At 43.5% G+C, this 24,836-nt stretch overlaps 1 protein-coding gene across 19 annotated transcripts in view; it reads right to left on the bottom strand.

The window, feature by feature from the left end:
- LOC131685498 (uncharacterized) overlaps positions 1 to 24,836 on the bottom strand; it is a 238,077-nt gene that overhangs the window by 110,167 nt on the left and 103,074 nt on the right. For 11 of the 19 annotated variants that reach the window (XR_009304818.1, XR_009304819.1, XR_009304821.1 and 8 more), the window contains 2 exons: positions 13,340 to 14,471; positions 10,436 to 12,009 (listed from right to left, as the gene is read on the bottom strand). Coding sequence is in view for 14 of the 19 variants with exons in the window: in XM_058969247.1 (XP_058825230.1) it covers positions 10,436 to 12,009; positions 13,340 to 13,385 (1,620 nt within the window). In the remaining 5 variants the exon portion in view is untranslated. The other 8 variants (XM_058969252.1, XM_058969255.1, XM_058969254.1 and 5 more) reach the window with 8 other exon arrangements.

Raw genomic sequence — 24,836 nt, 5'->3', positions numbered from 1 at the left:
CAAACTTCGATCCTTGCTACAATGTACAGTCGACCACTTATAAGCGTATAAGGGAAAAAAACCATTCGATTCAAGCAACCTTCTCGCACCTAGACCTCTCGTGAAATAGGTAAATAACCACGATCTGAATGAATGGGTGTAAGTAAGTATAGGTTTACGTTGCTTCCCGTTTAGCCGTGTTGATTCGAGCAATGCGCATTGACAAAAAAACATTTCTAGCGCCTATAGCTTCCAATACCGGTTTGGTTCGCCACCATGCATCGGCACTCCCATCGCTCCCAGGTGACCCTTTTCAACCACAGTTGTTTATAAGATCTCGGCATTTTTCTACTTGATCTCTCATTAGGTACCTACGTTCACTTCTTTCGGAATGGAATTCTGAAACGGAGACCCCGAACAGCCACAGTTTGGAATCATATAGCGCACACATCACAGCAGCATAGAAGTTCGAATGGAGGGCCTCCGGCGCACTTTTCTGTCTGACTATACGCGGCAAAAGAGGCTTGGCTCTTTGGGCTAGGTCAGGTCGATGCTTGCTGGTGTGGATATCTAATCTTGCCGTAATATACCCGGTGGGTTGTAAAAAAACACTAGTTAGATGTGCTTTATTAGTGTTAGTTATAGCTTTGAGCCTCACAACTCGTTACTTGCAGGTGAGGGGAAATTCCCAGAAAATATTACGTGATCAGTTTCCTAACCGATCGGGTGAGAAGATTTTCATTGATTCCCGGATTTGAAGTTCATCCTGGATGGAACCAATTCTGAGCAAAACATTTTTGACATGCACTTAAGTCGACTTTTACGTACCGTCAAAATGTAACAATGCTGTTTGTGGCTTGTGGCATCAGCGACTTAGACAAGCACATTGTGCAATCAAACTAACTCTGTAAACATAGGATTGATTGCGCAGATTGATACAAGAAAAGGTAATATTCCGATTTAGAATTACTGGCAGCTCTTCCAGTATTCGCGCTTCATTTCCAGCCCACTGCAGTATGCTTGCCGTGTTTTATTTTTTTTAGCGCTTCGAAGTGCTATAACTTTCGATCTATTTGTTGGATCTTTATGAAAATTTGAGAAAATATTCTCAAGGAATTGTACTTTCATATAAAGAATTTCTTCGATTTTTTTAATAAATTTAAATAAAAAGGTATGTAACCACTTAACCGAGGCACGGAAGGCCGAGTGTCATATACTTTTCGATTCGTCGAGATCGGGAAATGGCTGTGTGTATGTGTGTGTATCATTTTAACTCACACAATTTTCTCAGAGATGGCTGGACCGATTTACATAAATGAAAGGTATAACGCTCCCATAAGCTGCTATTGAATTTTTAATTGATCCGACTTCTGGTTCCGGAGTTACGAGTTGAAGAGAGCGGCCACACAGCCAATTTCCACATTCCTTAGCTGGTCCGAATAATGTAACACGTATTAAAATGGGTGCAACACTACTTTGATTTGCAGGTCTAGTTCCCTTATGACCAATCAAAGTAGCTTTGACCATATTGGCCACCTATGATGGTTCTTGATGCCCTCGCTGAACTCACCAAGCTCATACACTAATATAACACCTATTTTCCAAGCAAATTCTTGATCGAGTTTTACAAACTTAATTTAAAATGAAAGATACAGTAATCCCATTGGCTGCTATTGAATTTCATTCAGTTCTGACTTTTGGTTCCGGAGTTACAGGTTAGTTAGTAAGGTCACACTGGAATTTCCCATATGAACCGTTACTATCGTAATGTCTCAGAGGCTAAAAATCTATTGGAGTGGTCACCAAATTACATCGATTCATAGGTCTAGACCACTGATTGACAATCAAACATTCTTTGAATATATTGTCCTCTATCGACGATGTCCGGACATATTCTCCAGTTAAAGTCACATCGATTCTTCGGTGATGACTGAACCGATTTTCTCAAACCAACTCTCAAAGGGAAGATACAATATGAAATTGAGTGTTGCATCCCACACTCCCTTACCCTTACAGCTCCCTCCTTCAGTTGAAGTTGTAGCACTGCAGGAACTTTGCTTGACAGGACAAAATGTATGGAAAAGCGGGCATCGGGCGGCTACTTTCTACCAGAGCTGTGGCACCACGAACGAGCAGGGAACCGGCTTTGTAGTGCCGGGTTGGATGCGTCAACGCGTGATTGGATGGACTTCGATCAACGCAAGGATGTGTAAGTTGAGGATCAAAGGCCGTTTCTTCAACTACAGCATCATCAACGTACACTGCCCAAACAATGGGAGACCCGACGACGAGAAGGAAGCGTTCTATACGAAGCTGGAGGAGGTGTACAACGGCTGTTCGCAACGAGACGTGAAAATCGTCATCGGTGATATGAACGCTCAGGTAGGACGGGAGGTAATGTTTAGACCGGTAATCAGGCCAAACAGCTTGCACACCGTATCGAATGACAACGGCCAACGATGCGTGAGCTTTGCAGCCTCCCGTGGCATGGTAGTCCGAAGTACCTTCTTCCTCCGCAAAGATATCCACAAAGCCACCTGGAGATCGCCTGACCAACGCACCGATAACCAAATCGATCACGTTCTAATCGACGGGCGATTCTTCTCTGATATCACCAACGTTCGTACCTACCGCAGTGCGAATATAGATTCGGACCATTACCTAGTTGCAGTACGCATGCGCTCAGAACACTCTTTGTAGTCGGACGCCAAGGCCCAACATCGCGCAACTTCGGGACGCCGGGGTTGCCCAAGACTACGCACAGCGGCTGGAAGCAGCACTACCCACGGAAGAACAGCTGGGCGCAGCTACTCTTGAAGATGGCCGCCTTAGGAAGTACTGCTATAGCGGCACTAGGTACAGCGATTCCGAATCGAGGAAACGACCGGTTCGATGACGAATGTAAGCAGTTAATAGAGGAGAAGAATGCAGCACGAGCCAGGATTCTGCAGCACGGAACGAAACATAATGTGGAGCGATACAAACAAGCACGGAACAGGCAAACCTCGGTCCTCCGGAGAAAGAAGCACCAACAGGAGGAACGAGATCGCGATGCAATGGAACAACTGTCCCGCGTAAACGACACACGGAAGTTCTACGAGAAGCTGAACAGTTCGCGCAAAGGCTACGTTCCGCAAACCGATATGTGCAGGAGCTTAGACGGCAACCTTCTTACGAACGACTGTGAGGTGATTGAAAGGTGGAAGCAGTACTATGACGAGCACATCAACGGTGAAGCAGCAGAGGACGAAGGCGGTATGGCAACGGATCTTGGAGCACGCGCAGAAGACGATAGGCTGCCGGCCCCTGATCTCCAAGAAGTCAAGGAGGAGATCGGTCGGCTGAAAAACTACAAAGCTGCCGGTGTAGATCAACTACCCAGCGAGTTAATAAAATATGGTGGTGAAACACTGGCAAGAGCGCTGCACTGGGTAATCGCCAAAATTTGGGAGGAGGAGGTGGAGTGGAATGAGGGTGTCGTTTGCCCAATCTACAAAAAGGGTTCAATTGCTGCAACTACCGCGCGATCACACTACTTAGCACCGCCTACAAGGTCCTCTCCCAAAGTCTTTGCCGCCGATTGTCACCATTTGCAAGGGAGTTCGTGGGGCACTACCAAGCGGGATTCATGGGTTCCCGCGCCACCACGGAGCAAATATTCGCGATTCGGCAGGTTCTGCAGAAGTGCCGCGAATGCAACGTGCCCACACATCATTTGTTCATCGATTTCAGATCGGCATATGACACAATCGATCGAGATCACCTATGGCAGATAATGCACGATTAGTTAAAGCGACGATGGATCGGGTGATGTGCGTTGTTCGAGTAACAGGGACACTCTCGAGTCGCTTTGAATCTCGAAGAGGGTTACGGCGAGGTGATGGTCTATCGTGCCTGATGTTCAACGTTGCGTTAGAAGGTGTAATAAGCAGAGCAGGGATAGACACGAGTGGCACGATCTTCAGGAAGTTCGTCCAGCTTCTTGGCTTCGCCGACGACATTGACATAATGGCACGGAACTTTGAAGCGATGTCGGAAACGTACATAAGACTGAAAGCTGAATCCAGCAGGATTGGACTTGCCATCAACGTTTCGAAGACAAAATACATGAGAGGAAACGGTTCTAGAGACGACAATGTGAACCTCCCATCCCGAGTTCGGATTGACGGTGACGAAATCGAGATGGTCGACGAATTCGTGTATTTGGGCTCACTGGTAAAAGCCGACAATGATACCAGTAGAGAAATTCAGAGACGGATCTTGGCGGGAGATCGCGCCTACTTTGGACTCCGGAGGACGCTCCGGTCGAACAAAATTCGCCGCCGCACGACATTGATTATCTACAAGACGCAGCGCGCTGATTAGACCGGTGGTCCTCTACGGCCACGAGACCTGGACTATGCTCGTGGAGGACCAACGCGCCCTTGGAGTTTTCGAACGAAAGGTGTTGCGTACCATCTATGGTGGCGTGCAGATGGAAAACGGAACGTGGCGCAGGCTGATTAAGCTAATTAAATATTATACTTCTTTGTTTAAAGTATGGTAGTCGTGGGATACTTGCTAAGTGTAATAAAGATGTAACAGACATTTCCACAATTATATAGAACATAACCAGCCATAGAATCATAGTTTAGATGATGGGAATAATCTTAACTGATAAATGCCAGAATTGGATGTTTGAAGCCATCTTGACACCCGACTTCCGGTTTAGCGACATTAAGGTACTAATAAAAATGGTGATCCTGAATTTTCAAAACAAGTAGTGCGCAAAATCTTAAGCACCTCGAAAAAAGTTCCGACGCACAAATATTTTTTTAAATCACCTTCCTGGGACTTGTGAATTGAGATGATACTTCAGTTTAAAAATGCAGCTTTTACTTTTTTGTGCCAAAATCTTGGAAATGCATTTTTGATAAAAATAGCGACCGACATTCTACGATTGACATGGATCTGTTCACGTTTTACCTGTATTGGAGACTAAGCAATTTCCACGGGCAACCAGACCATTTGACTCATTTTTTTAAGGTCGTTTAAGTTTAGTACACAGGGATCTTGATTTTAGCGGTGTCACAATCCAGCACGTGTTTCAAGTTGTTTTGCGAAATGAATCTTTTCGCCTGGGCGAATTTGTTGAACGTTATCAGCACCGCGTGCCTGACGTGCTCCAACTGGATGAAGCCGACTTCCGACAACCGTAGCTGCATTTTCACCTTCAGCAAATGTTTCACATCACCAATAATTGGTCTAATGCGGAAAGACCGGAAATCAATAGCCGGACTGCCAGCAAATCTTGGTATTTGGCAAATACATTTTTCAAAATAGCGCTTCAAAGTACCATGTAATCCTAACTAAGAGCCACCAAATTTTGTAAGATATCCATGAAAATGGTATACATACTTTTTATAATATTATCAGATCGAAGAAACAGCTCAGGATCCGAATTGGCCCACTTCTCCCCAAGATGTATATTGGTCCGGTTAATCAATTATAACAATTCTAATCAACCTTATCCGTCGCACTAACGCCAAATATCTTTAATTTTCATTGAAAAACCAATTCCTGCAAAAACTTCTCTAAAATCTGTTAACTATAACATACACATTTAGTATGGCTGCTATCAATATGCGTCAGTTTTCACGACGCTACTCGCGTTACATCTTGCTACGATCAAACTTATGTTGCAAGGTATCAATCAAGTTTGTCTAACGCGTTCTTGATATCACATCATTAGCGTTGGAATGTTTGCCCGTGATTTGGTATATAATTTAGCTTTTGTTTCAGATAATATGGTACACTTACTAGTAGAGCTACGTCGACATCTCCAATCATTCCATTTAGTCAATAGTTAAAATGCAAATATATTTGCATGATGGAAATCCCAACGAAGCCAAGAAATCAATTTTGATTTGATTAATGTTCCAATTGGAGGGGGATAAACACTTTTGCAAAATTTGAAGTTAGAAATAACTCTTCCTTTACAATATTGAAACAAGCTCCTTCAAGAGCTGACGCCAAGTGTACACGATTTATGGCAAGGTCTGAATTTTAGTGTAGTCGTTCATATTGAGTTCTACAAGATGACGACACGAATGAACTCAAGTAACAATTGAAGTTTTATAGAACGCTACAAGTACAATCTAAGTTTTATGAGTGACTAGTAAACTATCACAAAAACCTCAATTGTTACTAGAGAACTCATAATGAATGTTTGACAATTTTCAGTGCTTTATTTACTTTGTCAGTTGTGTGAGTGCAAGTGCAACGGGTGCTCATCTGATACATTCGAACTCACGTAACTTCCATGTAAACAAACCACCGAGAATTGTCAAACGAAGTTCATCCGGCTCATTTTGTGGGGTTATGTCGGTGGTGTAAAACCTTATTGTCTTGACTGGTTGCTATAATTACTGGTGCTACGTCCGCATTTTTTTGTATAAAATGTCATCAATGCAAAATATTGAAAGTTAGTTGAATTCATTGTTTGCACGAAGTTTAAGAAAAGTGCTGGGTAGACCGAAATGTGCGGTATCTGGTTGTTGCAGCTCCAGAAATGCCCCGTCATCTTTGTTTCTTTCCGATAAATGCTGTAAATAGGTAATTTTAAGTAGAAAATCATTTATCATAGAGAACCAAACTGGATTAACATTGTTGAATAACAGAGAAGTAGATGTCTGGGTAAGATTTTCTGCAATCCTTCTCTAAGCGAAAATTGCGTTATTTTCTTCTAGCGTTATGTCCGGGATTCAGTGACAAGGGTAAGCGATAACTCATATTGATTTCACGAATTTGTATCGAAATATCTTTAATCTTAGCTTATATCTCTTTTTCCTTGTGTTCCAGAAGCACCTTCTGCACCCGAATGTGCAACCAATGACAATGCAACAACCAATCTTATGGAAGATGAGAATAGCATCTATTTCGAAGATGCGTTGCATATGAAATGGAAGTGAGGCTTATCCTAGTTGAAGAGCAGAATCGCGACCTTAAAGTGCTGATAAAGTAAAAACAAATTAGGGCATTGAAGTCCAGAGTTCGTACTCTTACGAAGGAGAGAAACGAATTAAAAGACTTCAAATGGCTTCAAACAGAAAGAAATCTGCTGGCTCAATTGATCAGTGATGCCAGGTAAGATTTTTGAAAATCTGCGCAGCATATGTAAAAATCTGTGATATGACAATATCAAGTGCCATTAATTTCAGCCAATGTGAACATAATTTTAAAATATTGAACCAACATATTGATAGGATTCCATCTGTAGCTACTATAACGTAAGTTTATCTCAAACAAGCCGCGATATTTTTAGTTTGTTCTACTAACACGGGATCAAAATCTGTGCTAGCCTGTGCATTATTACAGAACACTGTGGAAATATGTACATATTGCTTGTGGCAATAAAAGTGGGTTCGAACCGCACTGCATCCTAACATTCTTCTAATAAACTCTTCTCATAGCCAGATTAGTTCGAATGGCCTGGCGACTCTATCACTTGAAATGTATGTGTTTTGACAGCTCACAGTTTTCATTAGCAGTTGGATTTCTCGCACCTTGAAAGTGCGGAGTCCAGGTTCCTGCGAAGTGCGCAATAATAACAGAAAACTCTCGATAAACATATGATTAGGGTTTATAAACCAACTGTCAAAATTCACTTTGAGTGAAAATTCCGGACAAACGAATACTCGCGAATCACAGATGTTGATAGTATTGCGCACTTCCCACCAACCTGGACTCCGCACTTTTAAAGTGCGAGTAATCAAACTGCTACTGAAAACTGCGAGCTGTCAAAACACGTGTATTTCCAGTGATAGAGATGGTACTTTCATGGACAGACCAGTCCTTCTAACCAGTCTATGAGAAGAATTTAATAGAAGAATAGTAAGTGCGCAGTGCGGTTAGAATCAAGTTCTTAGTACCACAAGCAATAAACAAAAGATATAAGTTTTCTCTTTCACTAAATACTATGAACTGTGTTCAACCACTAACGATTTGTGCGGAATTTCCTTTTAAAGATAATTTTGAAAGTTGGCTTTTATTTCGTAATCATATGTTTGCCTAGAACTGTGGAGTTCTGTGCAGTTTTAAAAATCTGTGCAGCGCATTGAAAATCTGCGTAACACAGAATCTGTGCACCTGGCATCCCTGCAATCGATTTCATTTTGACAGGTTATTTCACAGTACACGCTAAGCGCAGGTGAGCTAGAAATGATTAATTAGAATGCTTTTTCGTCGCGAGATGGCGTACGTTTTGTGTCTTCTATGAGATTTGCAAGAGTGGACTATATTGTTATTTATAATATTTGGTCACAGCCACCAATGATGTAGCGACAGTACTTTTATAGTGAAACAGAATCTTTTACCAACTTTAATTCCCTACTGACATTATTATTTCTTTTCTATCAAGAAATGGCTCTTTTCAAGAACACCACAATATTCAAAGAAATAACATGAAATATATTTCTGGTCATGGACCGCACAGAATTTTCTTCGTGGAAGCATTCTGTAGTTATGTGGCCACCGACAGAGTTGTTCTAAAACCACTCCGGACCCTGGGCACAAATGAACGAAGGGTCCCCTAACATTGGAAAGGTGATAACAGTTGTATAGTAGGATGGTTCTCCATACCACTCTAATACTTTTCCGAATTCGAGCCAAGTAGACCAACAATTAAAAAAAAAATCATCAAAATATACGAAGATCCAGAAAGGTGTTTCGTAAGAGACTCCGCCATACGCAGGGTTCCTAAAAAGAGCATGTAGTAATCCGGCCGCCATAGTTAAATGACGTTGTTTGAGGATAAAGAGTGCCTTAGCTATGGAGAAATGATGAAGTGGGGCGGCTTTACCGTCCACCATTTACACGTGGTATAGACCAGTAAAAATTATTTCTACTCCGTTATGTGTTAAGGTGATTTCGTAAACTAACCGTGACATTTATTATGTCAAAAAAAATGTAACAGTGCGGTTTTTATATGTTCCATGTTAACAGTTGCAATTTTAGAGGACTAGCAATAAAATATCACACATTTTAATTCTCGCAATGCGGATAAAATATATTAAAAAATATTTGTCGTTGATTTTAAACTTTGTCCGTTTGTATTACCGTTGAATTTTTCGAAGCTAAAGCATGTCCTACATACCAAAAATGATGTGATGCACAACATTTCTGATGTGATGAAACTGAATAGAGTCAATATCCATCTTCGGAAATGTCACATATTCTCTAAATTAGTTATGGAAATTGCGTTTCGTCTTCGTCTCATTAGAATCCTAGGCTTCCGATATCTCCATTGCGAATTGTCGGGATATACGTTTCACGCCCTCCCATCAGATTTTGTACCGATGTTGTGTCAATTTTATTTGATAGCGAATGTCAATTTGTTTTAAATTGTTCCCAGCGATGCCAGATGTGAAGGCATGTCTTCATTTTGAAGATATCTGTATTGTTGTGAAGACATGTTTCTCGTTTTGAAGACAATTTGCTTCGGATGTCCTGGAAACTCTGGGACTCTCGGCGCTAAACATCGTCAACAATACGGTGATACCCAAATAATCCATCGATCTCGGTTCATTATTTGCCTCCAAGTAACCGAACAGGACGATAAAGCAGAATGTAGTGGCCGGAACACGCGTCCGGAAGTTGTATATCCGGGTTCTGATGAAATACGGAAACCAATATCTGGATGGTTACAGGCGGGTTCTCAGACCAGTTTCACCTATCTATCGCACGGTAAATTAAAGTTTTCCTGGAAGCTGACATTCTGGCAAGGAATTTGACGCTGCGGACTATACATCTATACAAACCGTTTGTTTCCTTTCGGAGGAAAGATGGAAACCAGAAATGTCCACCTCAGAATATCTTAATGACTTCGGTTAAAATTAAACCCAGACCCAGGAGTGAAAACTAATAACACTTTCCATTTGACTAAAGTCGCCGTCAAAACCAAGCTTCTCATCATGCACAAAACGATGGACTCGAAGCTGTATAAGCGAGAGTGCCTAAAGGATTGCATCATACTTTGCATAAAGGCTCACAAAGGTCCAGTGAAGTTGTGGACAGACTCAGAAATCTGCCATTGTAGCCGAGAGGTGCTAGACTGGTGGATTTCGTCGACAACGATATCAATTGGAAGCATTGGACAGTTACCTAGCGGGGGTTAAAGCAAGCTGAAAAAACGGCTAAGGACACCGTACAGATGGCTCAACGTTGGAAAGAGTTTGACTAGTCCACATATCCAAAGAAAGTTTGCGAGTTCATCGGAACGGAGTAATTTTGCATTTCTTATTGAACGTTCCATAACATATATTCATTTCGAATAATATCAAATCAATCCAGAGAAATACCTGATTCCATGTGCCTGGAATTTAAGTGACCCAGATATTAGTCTCTGCACAGATCGATTAACCCGGCCAATTTCAAGAGAAATGCGAACAAAGAAGTACAAAAGAAAAAGTACACTCACCTGCACCTTCGTCGGTTCCTTCGGTCGCTCCCGGGGTGGCGCCTTCTCCGGGCACTTCTCGAAGATCAGCACCCGCTCGGCTACCGAGCCGCGCGACAGGAACGGCCGGATCGGGCTGGGAATGGTCTTCGCCTGGAAGTCCTTCTTCTCTTCGCCCAACGATCGGCCAAAGTCTTTCGGCAGTCTGGTGGTGGCAACATTGCGTGTAAAGTTCGTCGACAGTTTCTGCTGTTCGTGGATTTGGTGAAGGCTCAGAATCGGTATGTGGTTCGGTTTCATCGGAACACCGTTCCAGTGCTTGACACCGGCAGCACCCGCGTTGTTTTGGCCATCGGCACCGGCGCCGTTGGTACCATTGGTACTACTGGTACCGTTGGTACTGGCAATCAGCGTCGTGGTGGTCACCATGTCCGACGCAGGATTACTGTAGCCGTAGTCGGGAACGTCGCGATCCCCGAGGGTGGAAGTGATCACTTCCGGAAGCAGACTATCGCTACTGTTCAGTACGGTTCCCGTTTTGAGCGCGTTTATCAAGCGTTCCTCTTCGCGAATTACCTCCTCCAGCAGGTTGGATGTGTTCTTGCCACGGAAACCGATTATACCAGTGCTGCTACTAAGGCCACTGTTGCTATTGGTGTTACTAACGTTACTACTACTACTACTACAGTTGTTGCCGCTGGAACCACTACTGGGACTCGAAGAATTGTGATGATGGTTGGCTGTATCGGAATTGGTTTGCTGACCTGCTGCGCCCTTCACTAAACGGTTCTTCAGCGGCCAGCTAGGAACATGGTTCAACAAGTGTTCCGGTTTGACCGGAGTTTGAGGTTTCTCGCGAGGTTTCTCAACGATCGTATCTTTTAGCACATCGGGCACGTTGTTCTTGTTTAACGTACTATGGTTATTATTATTGTTGATGCTGTTGTTATTGTTATTATTATTGTTCACCTTGTTCGGACTACCCCCGGGTCGGATGTAGTTGGGTTTACTGACCGGCGAAGTGTTCAGATTTTGAGCACCGTTCTGTTCAAACTTTTGCAGCACACTCTTGATGGCCGACCCAGCGGTAGGAGTTCGCCCGGAAGCTCGCTGCTTCTGCGCTGCGATTCGGGCCTTGTCTTCGTTCACAAACGAGCTGACCAGCTGTTCGAGGCTATTGTTGGAAAGCTCGGGTGCTTGCGCTAACAGTTCGGCTACCCCGGACGCGGATGCGCTTTGGTTCGTTGACGCCGCACCGGAAGCGAGCGATGGCGATAGCGACGACGACGTCGGCGATACGGAAGAGGTAGTACCGGTCGGACTCAAGGCTTTGCTAAAAGCATTCTCACCGTCCGCCGTCGGTAGTTGGCAGTTGAGGATCTCAGTTGGCGCTAGGCCACGGGCTTTCCATGTCTGGTAGATTGCTTCGGCGTGATCGGAAATTTGTTTTGCGATCGCGTCGAGGTCCTCCTGCTGCTGTTGCTGGTGCTGCTGCTGATGCTGCTGCTGGTGGTGATGGTGATGGTGGTTCTGCTGGCCTTCGACGACGAAACTGCGCACATTCGACGAAGGCGACGAAGCGGAGGACTGCTTCGCTGTAGTCGCCATATTTTCCAGGTTCACGATAGCACAAGTTTCAAACAATTTTCACACCGAATTTTTGCGGGTTTTAATTTTCATTGATTTTCATTGCCGCCCACACACACACACACGGATACACAATTTTCCGATTCATCATTTTTTGGAGTTGAATGGAACGAGAGAGAAAGATTATTAGAGGCTTGAGCTTCGTTCGGCGCGCTGTATTCTCAGTATGGGCATGTGTATTGGTGTGTTTCTTTGTTCACGTTAATCACAACAAACAATGCGGTATGAGCGAGAATACAGTAAACACAATCGATCTTTTCTACTCTGCTTTCCTTCTTTCTAGGTACTTGATTTTGAATTTATGCGGCGGTTTACATACAGATAAGATTACAAAACTTTTCTTACACATCATTATCCACATCCACGGACCGTAGAACGCACGGGGGCACCGTTGTTGGCGGACAGATGTTTGTATGTGTATTCTGATATTCTGACTTTTCTAGTAAACAGGTAAACAGGATTGTTGCGAACTATCACAACAGCCGTTGGTGCGCCTTTGGCGCCACGCCGGTAGCATCGAGCACACGAACACACACATATGAATGGCGAGTAAGTACTCTCGTTTTCTTCTCTTTTTGTTTCGCACCTTCTTATTTTGTTATTTTAATTAACTCATTTTCGGCAAAATTTCAACCTTTTTGGTTTGCTTTCAATCGAACTCAATTCACATTAGTAGCTAAAACATAGAGAGAAAAGGAGAGGAAGAACACACGAAAGAGAGAAAGAGAGAGAAAGAAAAAACACTAGGATTAATGGTTATGTACAATGCACAAACACAAACAAATAAAGAAAGCGGGCGGCTGTTGCTGTCACCCCCTTGCCATTGTCCGGTCCGGCCTATCATTGATTTGTTTGTGTGCGTGTGAGACGGGCAGGACCAGTCAAAGGGGGATTGTAAAACATCTGATTTTTTGTTTGGTTACAGTAGTGCGGTATCAGCAGAGTGAGTGAGAGCAAAACGGGTTAGTATAAAGGCACGCTGTCTTATTCGGACGTTCGGGTGGATTTGATTGATCGGTGTTATTTACACTGAAAATCTCTTGTTCACACTGGTGACAGTTTCATTACCGATTATCTTCGGGGAATGGTTTTTTAAAATTTATTTATAACATTTATTTGGAATTGTTATATTTCAGTTGGTGTTTTTTTGGTCGGGGTCACTTTTGGATCCTAGTTGGCTTTACCGGCAATTTTTTTTTGTTTTATTCTGGTTGGTGAAGGGGATCTAACACATCACAGTGTAGTGTTTGAAAGCGACTAGGGGTGATTCGAACTCACTTATCGAGAACAAGTTCTGATAATAGAAATTGAAAGCTTCATTCATCTAGGATGCGTTCGGTTTTCCTCACTGGTCTACTCCGAGAAAAAAAACAAATCACGCGCAATTTTCCTTCTTATTGCGAACTGCACTCAGAGCAGGATTTATTTTTCACTTTTCATTTCATCTTCTTTCTGCTCCTCCCCGGGTGGTCTTCTTATTCTGCGGCACAGCCCGCCGTGTGTGTATGTTCCGAATCGTTACCAGTCAGAGCTGCAGCATGTTCACACAAGGCACCGCCACTTTCTCGAGATTTTTATTTATAGAACCGCACTTTTCTTCTGCTCTGACTCGGTGCAGGGAAAATCACTCGCCATCTGAATGGGAATTTTTTCTTCGTCGCGGAAAATATTCCTTCCCATTAGCACTTTTGACTGCCGGAAATTACACACGCGGTTCACTACTTGATGGCTAAATAATTGGCTTTTGTGCTTCCTCAATGCAAAAATTCACTGATTCTCGAAACACCCGCAAGGAAGCACCGCGCGGATAGCGATTCAACGCCCGCCAACACGTCTAGCTAGTAAGATCACACTCTCGCAACTAAGCTCCGCGATTCGCGGACTACACACGAGATCTACGGTGGCCCTTGGCTTCGCTCCCACTCACTCTCGCGGCACACTTGATTTTCCTCTCAGCAATCCGCGATCAACGTCGCTTGTATAACCCACCCCTCGTTCACTAAGAGCGCGAACGTCGCCACACAGATCCAAGATTTATCTCCACACTGATCTTCGACGACGACGGCGACGATCTCCAATGTTTGTTAATAATAGCTATAGGAGCGACCTCCAACACCACCACTACGCTGACTGACTCAGGGGGGCTTTGTTATGGAGCATAAAATTCACGGTACTCATACCCATGGATAGAATCGCTGCCCAGGGACGTCACGGGTAACGTTTAATTAATGCACACGTACACACACGCGCACACACTGCTATTCCAATGCCGATGGACGACGTCGAATGGACGCAAGCACGCACGTACGTGAACGAGGCGTGACGTGAGTCGCTACTTCAAACCGATGTTGTACATCCAACTTTGCGGGACTCCGTGTGCGCTGGTCGCTGGTATATTTAGAACTGGCGGCTGCAAAAAGAGAGATGAAAAAAGACGAGATTAGTCGCGGTTGGCTTTCGGTTTCGTTCCGTTCGCATATATATGCAGCATAGTTTTATGTGGTGTTATGAGTTGAGCCGAGCATATGTGTATATCTGCGGTAGCATCAACGCGCAGTGTTATGTTGAAATGTTTGCTACCGAGTGTGTCTGGCTTTCGGTGGTCAGTTTATTTCCTCGTACATACTATCCACTGTCATCGACGGCGTTGTTGTTGTTGTTGTTAATAATTCGAGTAAATTGAAAATGATTTTATTATGCTTTGCTTTCGCCACTGAATGCCAACCTCTTCCAAGCTGTGTTTGGAAAAACACTTTGGTGGAATATTTTCCCCATCATTTTGACGCACTGCTCCTAATCCATAAACAGACAATGAACTGACTTGGGATTGTGGGTAGTGCATTCTTAACTTGAACTCAGTTGCACCCGCGTTGAAATAAATTATAGCTGGTACAGTGTTAGACAATTTGGAATGGGTACTGGTTTAGAGTAAGTTAATTGAATAATTGTGTCCAGTTACTGTTAAGACTCACTTGAGTTCTTTTATCGTTTTAGCAAATTAGGAATTATTCTTCAACTTAGTTCCATTAGTATACGGCAACTGACTTGACCACCACATGCAGAGCCGTAGCGTGCGGTTGGCCAGGTTGGCACCCGCCAAGAGCGCCAACCTTAAGAGGGCGTTAAAATCTTGATCTGCTTGTTACAATAAATGAGGTTAAGTCACCAAATAAGGTAGAATAGGAGTATCATTCCCAGGTACACACAAAATTACGGCTTGAAAGTCGAACTGAGAAAGAAAGCCAAAGCTGACAGCAAAAAGGCGCATAACTAAGGCTCTACCAAAGGCGCCAGAAAACTACGCTACGGCCCTGTTACTCTCCAGAATAAACAACGAAAAAGACAAATACTTCAAATTTCAATATCAAAAAAAAATATTGTTACGAAAATCCATTTGCTTGTAATTAGTGCAATACTGTATGCATGACGCGCGGCACAAACAACCGAACATGCAGACGATCCTTGTCAAAGAAGACGCAAAGCAGTCTCGCCCGGTGACGATTGTCACTCAAAATCTTCGCTCACTGGAGCAAGGGGTTATTGAAATAGCCGATCCCGTTCTTTAGTTGATCCACGCATGTTAAGCTCCAATCGATAACTACACCATCGATCTAAACTTTGTGAGCGGGCATGTAAATGCGTTAGTTCTTCATGAATGTCTTGTCGCCAGTAACGTCATTTTTTTACTTTAGGAAAAATATCCCAATGCTGAGCTTTTTTTAAAGGTTTTAACCTTAAGGTCGCCTCTTAATTCTGAGCTTATCTAGGTGAACTTTCTGAGATATCTGGCACAGTGGAATATTTCTGTGTCTTGCGGAATATTACTTTCAAAGTTGGCGTTAGCAAATCATACAGGGATAAGGCTCTGCCCAAAGACTCTTGGCCGGAGAACATCTACTTCCGTGAATTTGTGACCAATTCAAAAATCCAACGACCTATCATCAGGATTGCGGCGGAGAAGAATCCATCTGGTGGTGGACAGTAGCGCCAAGCTATTCTGGATAAACTCGTCTGTCCAACTTCTTGTACCCCGGCGAGCGATCTCGGTCTACCTGACGAATCGGCGACTTCTTCTGTGTCAGGTAAAGCCAAGAAGGGTATATGTCCTTCCGTAGCAATACAAGATGCTGCACGCCCTCAATGTAAATTTCACTTACAGTCTGCTGATGAACACACCTCTACCGCCGCTGTGAATCTTTAATGTCAAAAACAAAATTTTGATCCCATCGTAACGAGCACGTCTCTTCATAGCACATTCGGCTCTACAACGATCACAGAAGGACTAAGCACTCTATGCTACGCTGGTATGGCTCATCGCACCCTGGGACGCACTGCAGCTAGCACTATGGAAGCCCTTGATCCCCCTGCCACAGTCGAACCATTGCAGCCAGCGTTCACCAGACGTCCCGGTCCTGTGTGCAGGAGTGGTGAAGGGGTCTTCCAAATCGATACCAACGGCAAGTACGACCCTGATTTTGTTAATGCAAGCATTGATCAGCTCCTCGCTTCCAGTCAATCGCGGCATTCAAACTTACACATATATTATCAGAATGCCGGCGGTATGAATTCAGGAATCGACGATTATTTGATAGCAAGTTCGGATGAATGCTTCGACATAATCGCCCTCACAGAGACGTGGCTTAGCGATAGCACTCTGTCAGTGCAAGCATTTGGTGCCAACTACGATGTTTTCCGTACTGATCGCAGCTCACGCAACAGTCTCAAAGCTACCGGCGGCGGGGTACTTGTGGCTATCCATCGTCGATTGAGAGCGCAACTGATTGACGATACTTTGGGGGTCTGTGTCGAGCAGGTGTGGGTGCGAATCAAACTGGCTGGCTACGCACTTTTTCTTTGCGTGGTTTATCTTCCACCGGACCGCACTCGCGATTCGACATTGATTGATTCACATACTGAGTCACTGAAACGGATTTCCGCTCAAGCCTGATTGTTGGCGATTTCAATTTCTCCGGATTAAAATGGCGCTCTACTTCTGACGAATTTATGTTCGCTGATCCCAAACTGTCATCTTTTCATGATCGTATCACCAGTTTGCTTGACTGCTACAGTCTAAATCTGCTGCGCCAAACGAATAATGTGGTGAACGAAAACAACAGAATCCTTGATCTCTGTTTTTCGAGCAAATCTGACTACGCACCAAATGTAACCGCAGCACCGTTCCCCCTGGTAAAGACTGTTAGACACCACCCTCCCCTGCATATAGTGCTTGCAGCGATTCGAGTGAAGCATGACTGCAATGCTTCTGACACCGTCAGCTATAATTTTAGAAAAACCGACTATAATAGGATTATTGACTTCCTGTCGAATATCCACTGGACTGAAATTCTCGACAATGATGATGTCAACGTTGCAGTGCAGACCTTCTCCAATGTTCAGGAATCAGGAATCAGAATATATTGGCTCAAATGGCACGTTCCCCGTACATAGTCGGGGATTTGTGCCTTGCCGTGTGTTTTCATCATTTCCTGAGTGGAAGGAAAGGACAAGGAGGAGTGGGGAAGTAGAATTGGAAGGGTGGGAAAAATAACAGCACAAAACAAAAATAAACAACAGGTAAGTTAAACTCACAAGTAGTTCAACTTGCCTGCGAATAATCCTAAAGCTCTTTACCACATTGGATAAGAAACTTTAGTATGTCTCTGAGTTTCAGTCGACCAAACATGGTTTCGTCTATATAAGGACGGCTGAAGACTCGAAATCGCAATTGCGCTAGCGCTGGACAGTTGCATATCAGATGATATGAGGTTCCGTAGTCGGATTCACAAAGATCACATGAAAAAGACTCAGCGCGCTGAATAGTTGCCATGTGATAATTGAGTTTGCAGTGGCCGGTTAAAGCCCTGGTCAGCATGCCGCAGTGGAGCTTCGAAAAATGTAAGAGATTTTTCGAAACCACTGGGCATGGTTGTTCTAGAAACGCCTTTGTTTGGCGACACGTTTGTAGATTTCTCCAATAATTGCGGTGCTCGGACAAAGCCCAGGACCGTATTTTTTCCCTTATCCAACTTGTCGAAATTGGCAGGGCGGGCTCAGGACCAACGAAGTCAATCGCTGAACCTGCCCTGGCCAATTCGTCAGCCCATTCATTTCCAGTAATACCGCAATGTCCGGGCACCCAGACAAGGTAGATAGTGTTGACAATGCTTAGTTCTTCGATTTGGGTTCGGCACGCGATCACTAGCTTGGACCGGGATTTGTCTGAGCTAAGGGCCTTGATTGCAGCCTGACTATCGGAGCAGAAGTTTATAACTCTGCCGGACAAACTCAGTTGAAGGGCCGATTGCACCCCGCACATAATCGCAAAGATTTCTGCTTGGAATACAGTACAATATCTACCTAGTGAGTGAGATTGTTCCAATCTCATTTCACGACAGTAGACACCAGCACCAGCACGTCCCTCCATCAGAGAACCGTCTGTGTAACAGACTACTTGCGTTTGTTGTTGTCTTTCCATAAAGCCAGACAACCACTCCTCTCGAGAAGGAATCTTCACATGGAATGTCCTGTAAGGAAAACTACAAGTGAGTGTAATATCGCTGGGAGCAAGAATATCTTCACCCCATGTAACCATTTGTGACCACAATCGTGTATGACTGGTAGCAAGATCAACATGATTACTGTTCCAAAGCCCAGTAACCTGCAGTCTGTATGCACATGATAGTGCTTCTTGTTTTAAGTGTATGTGTAATGGTTTGATATTTAGAAGTGCCTCAAGAGCAGCAGTCGGAGTCGTGGTGAAAGCACCAGTCAACGCCATGAGCGCCATTCTTTGCAGATGGTTTAGCTTTGACTGGACTGTCACCACCTCTCCCCTCTGCCACCACACAAGGCATCCGTATGACAGTATTGGACGTACAATTGTCGTGTAAATCCAATAGATGTATTTAGGTTTGAGACCCCAGGTCTTTCCAAAAGTTCGTCTGCACTGCCCGAAGGCCATGCACGCTTTCTTGACTCTGAACTCAATGTGAGCAGACCAATTCAGTTTGGAATCCAATATGACTCCAACGTATTTGACTTGATCCGCACACAGTAGCTCAGAATCAAAGAACTGCAAGGGACGAACCCCGGTTGTTATTCGCTTCTTCGTGAAAAGAACCATTGAAGTTTTGCTTGGGTTAACTGATAGTTTAACTTGTCGACACCACTGTTCGACAGCTCTTAATGCCTGTTGCATCAAGTCAAAGATTGTTCCGATGCAAAATCCAGTAATTAGTATTTGGTAATCGTCAGCAAACCCGTAGGTTGGAAATCCAAGCTCATTGAGTTTCTTCAACAAGCCGTCAGCTACTAAGTTCCATAACAAAGGTGACAGAACGCCGCCCTGAGGACAACCGCAAATACTCAACTTCCGTATCTCAGCCTGTCGCAGTGACGAGCAAAGCATGCGGTTACTAAGCATTGCGTTTATCCAACCTGAGATACATGCAGGTATCCCATGACCGCGCGTCGCTTCCAGAATAGACTGGAAGGACACATTGTCAAAAGCACCCTCAATATCTAGGAATACACCCAAGCTAGATTGCTTGAGCGAGAAGGCTTTCTCAATGTTGTAAACAACATCGTGAAGCAGAGTGATCGTGGATTTCCCACACTGATATGCATGTTGCATTTTGTGCAGTGGATATTCAACTAAACTAACGTTCCTGATGTGATGATCGATTATCCGTTCCAAAGCTTTCAGAAGAAAAGAACTTAAGCTGATTGGCCTAAAACTCTTGGCTTCTTCATAGCTTGAGCGCCCCCCTTTGGGAATAAATCTAACAGTTATTTCTCGCCATGCTTTCGGGATATACCCGGTAGCAAGACTGGAAAGCAAAATCTTTTTCAAGACATGTTTAAGAATATCAAATCCCTTTTGCAGTAGCACGGGAAGTATCCCATCTTTTCCGGGTGATTTGTATGGAGCAAAGCTGTCAACTGCCCACTTGACCGATTCAGTGGAAACCAATGTGCGTGCTAACGCCCACGAGTCCGAATCACCAGAATGAGATCTGTGAACGTTGATCAACTCCGGATCGATACAGCCTGGAAAGTGTGTGTCGAAGAGACAATTAAGAACATCTTTTTCGTCCGTCACATAAACACCATCTCTGGTTTTCAAGGAGTTCATCTGAAAATCATTCGATTTGGAGAGAATTTTATTTAATCTGCTAGCCTCGTTCAGACTAGAGACATTAGTGCATAGGCTTTGCCAGCCAGCCCGTTCTGCAGATCTAAGACATTTCTTATATGCACTACGAGCTGACCTGAAAGCCCTGGAGTCATCACGCTGACGCCGATTCCAAGCTCTTCTCATAACTTTCTTCATTCTTTCAAGCTCAGCCCTCCACCAAGGGGTTCCCCTAGTCGATTTAACAGTACGAAGTGGACAAGCTTCTTCGTAGGATGCTAATATGAATGAGTTTGAAATTTAGTCGCCAAGTTTTCCAAAAAGAGGTCCCAGTTTGTAGATTTAGGATTACGATAGGTCACCACATTGAAGGTGACATCAAAATGCTCGAAAAATATATATTTATGATCGGATAGAGACGGTTCAGTTTCATTTGGAACCTGCCAATTTCCCAGTTCATGCAAAATTCTATCAGAGCAAAGTGTTATGTCTAACACCTCCTCCCTCCCAGACCTCGCAAAACCGCACCAAATGTAACCGCAGCACCGTTCCCCCTGGTAAAGACTGTTAGACACCACCCTCCCCTGCATATAGTGCTTGCAGCGATTCGAGTGAAGCATGACTGCAATGCTTCTGACACCGTCAGCTATAATTTTAGAAAAACCGACTATAATAGGATTATTGAATTCCTGTCGAATATCCACTGGACTGAAATTCTCGACAATGATGATGTCAACGTTGCAGTGCAGACCTTCTCCAATGTTATGAGCTATGCTATCGATCGCTATGTACCCAAAAGAAGTGGCCTTCAACCTAAGCACCCAGCGTGGCACACTGCCGAGCTGAAAAGCGACTAAAAGAGCCGCTCTGAAGAAGTACTCCAAGTTTGGGGGCTACGTGCTGCGACAACACTACGTTCATGTTAACCAAGTCTATAAAAAGACATCTAAGCGTTGCCATGCCGATTACTTGCGAAACGTGCAACGTAAGTTGAAGTCCGAACCCAAAACATTCTGGAAGCATGTAAACGAGCAAAGAAAGGAATCCGGGTTGCCTTCAGCGATGAGCTATGGAGGACGTACTGAGCTCTAGTTTACAGGAGATCTGCCAACTATTCTCTGAAAAGCTCGCGAGTGTTTTCTCCAACGAGAAACTGACACCGACCCAGGTTTCACGCGCGGCTCTCAATGTACCTCAATCATACCAGTCTTTGAACTCTATCAATATCGACAACAATATGGTACATCTGGCGATTGGCAAAATGAAGGCTTCAACTTCGGCAGGCCCAGATGGTATACCAACTATTATTCTAAAAAAATGCTCTGCCGGTCTAATTGAACCTCTTTGTCATCTGTTTTAATTGTCGCTAACAACCGGAACTCTGGAAATCCTCCTTCATGTTTCCAGTTCACAAAAAAGGCGATAAAAAGGTAGTTGACAACTACCGTGGTATTACAACGCTAAGCGCAGTTCTTAAGCTGTTTGAAATGGCTGTGTTGGAACCCATCTCCAGCCACTGCAAACAGTATATCTCCGAGACTCAGCATGGATTTATGCCGAAACGTTCAACATCTACGAATCTTCTGTCCTTCACAGCATATGTTACAGATGCCTTGTCGGACGGCCTTTAAACTGACGTTATTTACACGGACCTTTCAACTGCTTTTGACAAGATTAATCACGCTATTGCAGTGGCAAAGTTGGATAGACTTGGCTTTGGTACTAATATTCTCCGTTGGATGCAATCGTATCTCAGTGATCGTCGTCTAGCAGTCAAGATAGGTGATTGTGTATCTGAAGAGTTCTTTGCTTCATCTGGTATTCCACAAGGCAGCCATCTCGGTCAATTGATTTTTCTGCTGTATTTCAACGACGTCAACTTTTGTTTAGAAGGACCACAGTTGTCTTTCGCCGACGACCTCAAGTTATACCATAGAATCCGGAATACTGATGATGCAGCTTTCTTTCAACGCCAACTGGTAACCTTTGCGGAATGGTGCGAGTTCAACCGAATGACCCTAAACCCCAAGAAATGTCCGGTCATTACGTTCTCGAGGAAAAAAACACCAATTCGATTCGATTACTGTCTAGCTGAATCCACGATTGACAGAGCGAATTGTGTCAAAGATCTCGGAGTTTTTCTCGATGAACAACTGACGTTTAAACAGCATATCGCTGTTTGGGGTTCATAATGAGAATATCTAAGCACTTTTCAGATATTTACTGCTTGAAATCTCTCTACTGCTCACTCGTTCGATCATCTATGAAATATTGTTCAGTTGTGTGGAACCCTCATTATCTTAACGGTGTCCATCGAATTGAGACAGTACAGTGCAGATTTGTTCGGTTTGCCCTTCGTCGATTGCCTTGGAGCAACCGGCACCAGCTCCCAAGTTACGAACGCCGGGGTTTGCTTATTGGACTCGATACATTGCAAGTGCGGCGGGATCTATTCCGTGCAATGATGATTTCGGATATTTTGCAAGATCGAATTGACTGCCCCGAGCTTCTCAGTGCGATAAATATGAACGTTCGCCCTCGCGCCCTTCGCAATAATTTATTCCTCCAATTACCTCTTCGCCGGACTAACTATGGAGTAAAAGGTGCCATCATTGGTTTGCAGCGGACCTTCAACAGAGTGTCATCCGAGTTCGATCTTCACATTCCACGTAGCAAATTACAATTTGACTTTTTAAATAGATTAAGAAATTATCATTAGGACCACACTGTGTCTGTTGATATTAATTATAAATAAATAAATAAATTAGAATACTCCGCGGACTATCTTTGATCCGAAAGAAGATCGGATATGGTCGAACCCAGTTCAATCTGTCTGATTTTAAATTGAAGCTCGCAATCTTTGGCGACAAATCTTGCTCGACATCCATGAACAAGGATTGGATCATTTGGGTCAATTCAGAAAAGTTTATTTATGCACGGACCTGGAGTCAGATGCAAAGTGAAAACCGAAGAATAGGAAGGAAGAGATAGAAATCATTGAGGATATAATTTGAAGAACAATCTGAATTTGATAGTAAAGGAATAATGTTATGTCTTCTATCTTCACACGATATATGGCTGGATGCAACCTATTTTATTAGAAACTGGAACGGGGAATACGTAAAAAACTTAATCAGCAATACATCATAAAAGCATCTTTGTTTCATTTGCTTGTTCAAAAATATGAGTGGGTGCAATCTGGAATAAAACCGAAATACTGTGACGGCCCTTGGACAGGTGATTCAAATCTAGCGTAATCAACAAAAAAAATCCTAAAATTGTCTCCTCAGTATACTTGATATACGGTAGAGTGCCAATATTTATGGTCTTCCTGAACTTTCCAACCGGAAACACCTCAAAAGTTTTGGTACCTACAAAAAAAGTCCCCATGCAACATTTGAGCGCAATCGAAAAACAATATCATGAAGCGTCGAGAACTGGTGTAATGTTGAAAAAACGCCCTTGGTGGTACAAAGAAAATTCTTGAATTGAGATGGGACATGAGCTTGGAAATGCGGCTGTCAAAAACTTGAAAAAAAAATAATTTTTTAGATTTTTATTTGAAAATCTCAGTTTAAAAATTAAAAATAGCAGGGAGGCAACTTTTACCAAAACAATTCCGATTACAAGACCCGTTGTTTCATGCATTTCATTCAACCCCAGTATCAACTCAAATCCAGAATTTTCCAAGTTCCATAAAAGCTATCTTTAAAAAAAATCAGGGTGACAGTAGATCTCGACGTTTCATTACATCCTAAGCCATTTAGCATCAAAAATTCGAATTCAATCTTTGAATCTGTTAATGGCCCTTTTGTGTTTTTCCAAAGGTGAAAATTTTTGAACTTTGGACGTTTTGCACAACCTCTTAACAGTGTCCGATTGAGCTAAACATTTGCAAAAATACTTTTTTCGAGGTGCGTCTGGTTACTAAATTTAAGGATCATCTGTTTCCCATACATGCCATTGGCACCCTAATGAAGTCTTCTGAATAGAATAGAGGCGCAAAACTGAGACTCCGCCAAGGGCGCCAGAAAACTACGCCACGGCTCTGATCACATGGACGGTTGGAACACTACTTGATTGCAAAAGACGGATGATGCCCCGTAAGCACAAAAGTTTTGTGATTGCTGATGTGAGCATAGCGAAATCGAAACATGGTTCGGATTGTAAACAAGATGTCTTTCTCCAGAATGAGACATATGGTTGAAACCATAAAAACGTTTAATGAATTTGGATTAAATTTTTGACTTAGCCTCATCAGTATCTGGTAGTTGACTTGACCACCATAGAGACGTTCATGTCCAAATGAAAAAAAAAATTCACAAGCGAATGACTGGCCACGGGCGATGTATCGTAAGAACCGAATCTCGGAGCATCAGCCGGGGCCAGTTTGGATATCATCCACTCTATGACTTCATATGAACTTTGCGAGACAGAACTGACTCGTAAAATAGTGGTGTGTTGTACAACAGAAGTGCACTGGCTTCTCCAGTCACGTGCTCCCTCATCCTATTCAGTCAAAAGGCGTTTTAGTAAAAGTGTTTTGAAATTCGTTCTAATAATGTTTTCGTGATTCCTTGGATAGTACCACAACACAGTGGGACGCGACTTTTTTAAAAAGGTTGAATGACGCAGTTTTTT

This window comes from Topomyia yanbarensis, chromosome 2, assembly GCF_030247195.1.
Source record: "Topomyia yanbarensis strain Yona2022 chromosome 2, ASM3024719v1, whole genome shotgun sequence".
Classification (NCBI taxonomy): Eukaryota; Metazoa; Arthropoda; class Insecta; order Diptera; family Culicidae; genus Topomyia; species Topomyia yanbarensis.
The sequence above is the reverse complement of the archived record's forward strand: the minus strand, read 5'-3'. Positions and strand labels throughout refer to the sequence as shown.